This window comes from Monopterus albus, unplaced genomic scaffold (assembly GCF_001952655.1).
Source record: "Monopterus albus unplaced genomic scaffold, M_albus_1.0 scaffold757.1, whole genome shotgun sequence".
In the NCBI taxonomy this organism is placed as follows: Eukaryota; Metazoa; Chordata; class Actinopteri; order Synbranchiformes; family Synbranchidae; genus Monopterus; species Monopterus albus.
Window position 1 is genome coordinate 4,050 of NW_018128637.1, and position 3,070 is coordinate 7,119.

Genomic DNA, 3,070 nt, shown 5'->3' on the forward strand with positions numbered 1-3,070 from the left:
CCAAGGTACAGAAACAATACAAGGAAATATTCATTACATATAAGTTTTAACCCTATGGTGGCCACTGTTTAGAAAGAAATAGAAATACCTGAGAGTGATCCATGTATAGTGCTGGGCTGTCGTTTACTTGGTGATGTGCTGGATTCACCCTGATGATCCAGCTTTCTCTTTCCTTATTGGATTAAAAAAAAAAAAATTAAAATAGAATCCAAAAACATTTTGGCATGTGTCTCGCACAGTATTAAAACTTGGTCTCAATATTATTTCATCAAAGCAAAATACTACTGCCTTAAAAACACCAATGAACACCACATCTAATCAATAAGAGACTGTGTATTTCACCCTTATCAACTGCTTCACTACTGGATGGCTGAACCTGAAGATGAACAAAAATATTTCACTCTTAAAACAGTAAGAAATTATATTCATACAGGCTTTGCCCTGAAACAGAGCTCTACAGGCTTGAACACACATCTTTACTATTCATACACTGAAATTTACATTCATGTTCTCATCCAGTCATCGATGACCCTTGACAAAACTTTGTTAAGTGAAGTCCAGCAAATGGCTAATAAGTAACTGATTCACCATTATTTATGATTGAAAAACACAGACTGTCTCACTAATTACGTCTGTGAAAGTAACCATCATCCTTACCCAAGTAGATTGAGCTGTTTCTCCATGCTCCTGTTGACAGACATTCATCGTGAGTAGAGGCAAGTCATTGTTGGTTTTAGACTCTGTATGGGGAGTGTTTAAAATGCAAAGGTGGTGGCTGTCATACCACCACTGGACAAAAACGAAACTTACGGTGGCTACACTTGAAGCATAGGGTTTAACACCTCGTGCGGACATTGTGGGAGGACTGCACCTGTATCTGCACAGAGGAGCCTACAAAAACACTTTGGAAAAGGGAAAACAACAGAACAAAAAACAAACAAAGCTATAAATTCTAAGTCAATGCAAAGCCAGAGTCTGAGCATGGAAACTACATTAACCAACAATAATGAAACACCATGAGGCCAGAAAGAGTTACTAACTCACACTAATCTAATTGGAAATAATAAAGGAAGAAGGGTTCACCTTTATAGACACTGGGGGTTAAAAGACCATACAAATTAAGAAAATTAAATTAAATTAAATTTAAATTAGAAAAATAACAGCACATAGAGATACTCTGATTTTATACTCCTATGCTGAGTAGTCTGTATCTATAGTGGTTGAGTTATTGATACAAAATAGTGACAAAAGAGCACTGGAGACCTCTACGTGTTATTTAATTCAGTGTCTCTGGGTCAAAGTAATATATTTAGTTATGAAAGTAATGCATTAAAGTTAGTGTACTTACATGTTTTCTGTTCCTCTTTAAGGCACACGCCTGACTCTTCTGCTGCTTGATCTACTTTGAGCTCTTTTATTTAACTCCACCTCTCAGCAGTGTGTCGTTTTCCAGGAAATGCTGATGTGTCACAAGTTCATAGCCCTACTGATGAAGGCTTAAAAGAAGTATCTGAAATTAAACCAAAAGCATATTATATATGCACCGTTCTTTTACTGTACTCTGTACTACCTCATACTAATCTAAGAGGAAATAATAAAGGAAATAAAACGCTAAGACTTTATATACATTGCAGGTTAAAAGCAGCAAACAATTTTAAAAAACTAGAAAAATAACCTTATAGATAGAGATGCTAATTGAAAGTATACATTTTGAATATATCTAAATGAAATTTAAGACCCCAAATCTACATTTTGTGCTAAACTGACTTACTTTACATAAGTCTTTCCATTTTGTTACATTTCAGAGGAGATGGTTTACTTTACTCCACCTCCTTGTGTTTTCTATAAGTAAGCACATTTAGAAAACAAAGGTAGTTATTACTGAGCTACAATTTATTTTTATTCAACTTAAATGATGTCAGTATAAAGTATATGCACACCACAGCAAAGGCGAGGCGAATTTATTTGAAGAGCTCATTTTCATAAACAAAGGCAGTTCAAACTGTTTTACATACTGCAAAAGAAAGAAAGAACAAAAAACAAAGCTGTAACACAGTATATCTGAAAGAAAAGCAAGGGTGTAACACAGTATATTTGACTATTGGGTATTTGAAAGAAAAATACACGTATGCAAACCAGAAGAAGGTCAGAGCTAAAGGGGAATAAGCTAAAAATTTACCAGTGCCTAAGAACTACGCCTTTGTTATCTGTAGTATTTTAGCATGCATATATTTACTGACTGTTCAGAGACATCTAGTGATTGTTGCTGTAACTAAATTTACAAAAGCTGTTTCATGCTGACAGTCATATAATGTTGTTACCATGAGTTTTTAAGTGTGTATAATTCATCAAAGATGTTTTTTGTTCAAGGGCTTTGAGATTCTACTTGTGATTTGTTTCCTTTATTAAATGGTGCTGAGTTCATAATACTCTGAGACATTTCAGCCAGTTTTAACATTTGGACATTTGTTCACTCACTGGAACAGTTATATTAATATGGTTTGACATAACAGGAGATACACAGCAGACACTGACTAAACCTAAATTATTCAGACCATAGAGTGAAAGTCTAATTCTCTAAATTTCTCCCTCATTATTACCCAAGAAGAAGGTTTAGACTCTGAATAGGTGAACATACTAGTTAATCATATATTAATTGGTAAACACATTTGTTTCCAGTGTCATATTGACTTTACACTTCTGTCAGTAGTATTCACTATGTTGATAATAACCCATCAGCTTTTCAAAGGGATGTGTTTTTCCAATCTCTTCCAATATCTTCTCCATACAACACTGACAGCTTTTCAACAGTGTCACAATAATCATCATCATTTCCTTTATCTTGTTCTTGATCTGTATTATCCCCAAGAATATGATACAAGGACCACAACTCATCTTTCCAATCCTAAAAAAGCAAAAGAACTTAATGACATGTAGAGTAAACATCCATCCATCCATCCATTTTCCTCCGCTTATCCGGAACCAGGTTGCGGGAGCAGCAGTCTAAGCAAAAATGCCCAGACTTCCCTTTCTCCAGACACTTCCTCCTGCTCTTCCAGGTGAATGCCGT

At 35.1% G+C, this 3,070-nt stretch overlaps 1 protein-coding gene across 2 annotated transcripts in view; it reads right to left on the reverse strand.

The window, feature by feature from the left end:
* LOC109953551 (nuclear GTPase SLIP-GC-like) overlaps positions 1–1,470 on the reverse strand; it is a 5,503-nt gene extending 4,033 nt beyond the window's left edge. Inside the window, exons 1-5 of one of the 2 annotated variants that reach the window (XM_020589028.1) lie at positions 1,349–1,470; positions 811–902; positions 658–687; positions 343–376; positions 89–172 (exon numbers count right to left, since the gene is read on the reverse strand). In XM_020589028.1, the coding sequence (XP_020444684.1) occupies positions 89–172; positions 343–376; positions 658–687; positions 811–855 (193 nt within the window). In that variant the 5' untranslated portion in view covers positions 856–902; positions 1,349–1,470. The remainder of the gene's footprint in view (positions 1–88; positions 173–342; positions 377–657; positions 688–810; positions 903–1,348) is intronic. The other variant, XM_020589029.1, reaches the window with a different exon arrangement.
* Between the last annotated feature and the right edge of the window lie 1,600 nt (positions 1,471–3,070).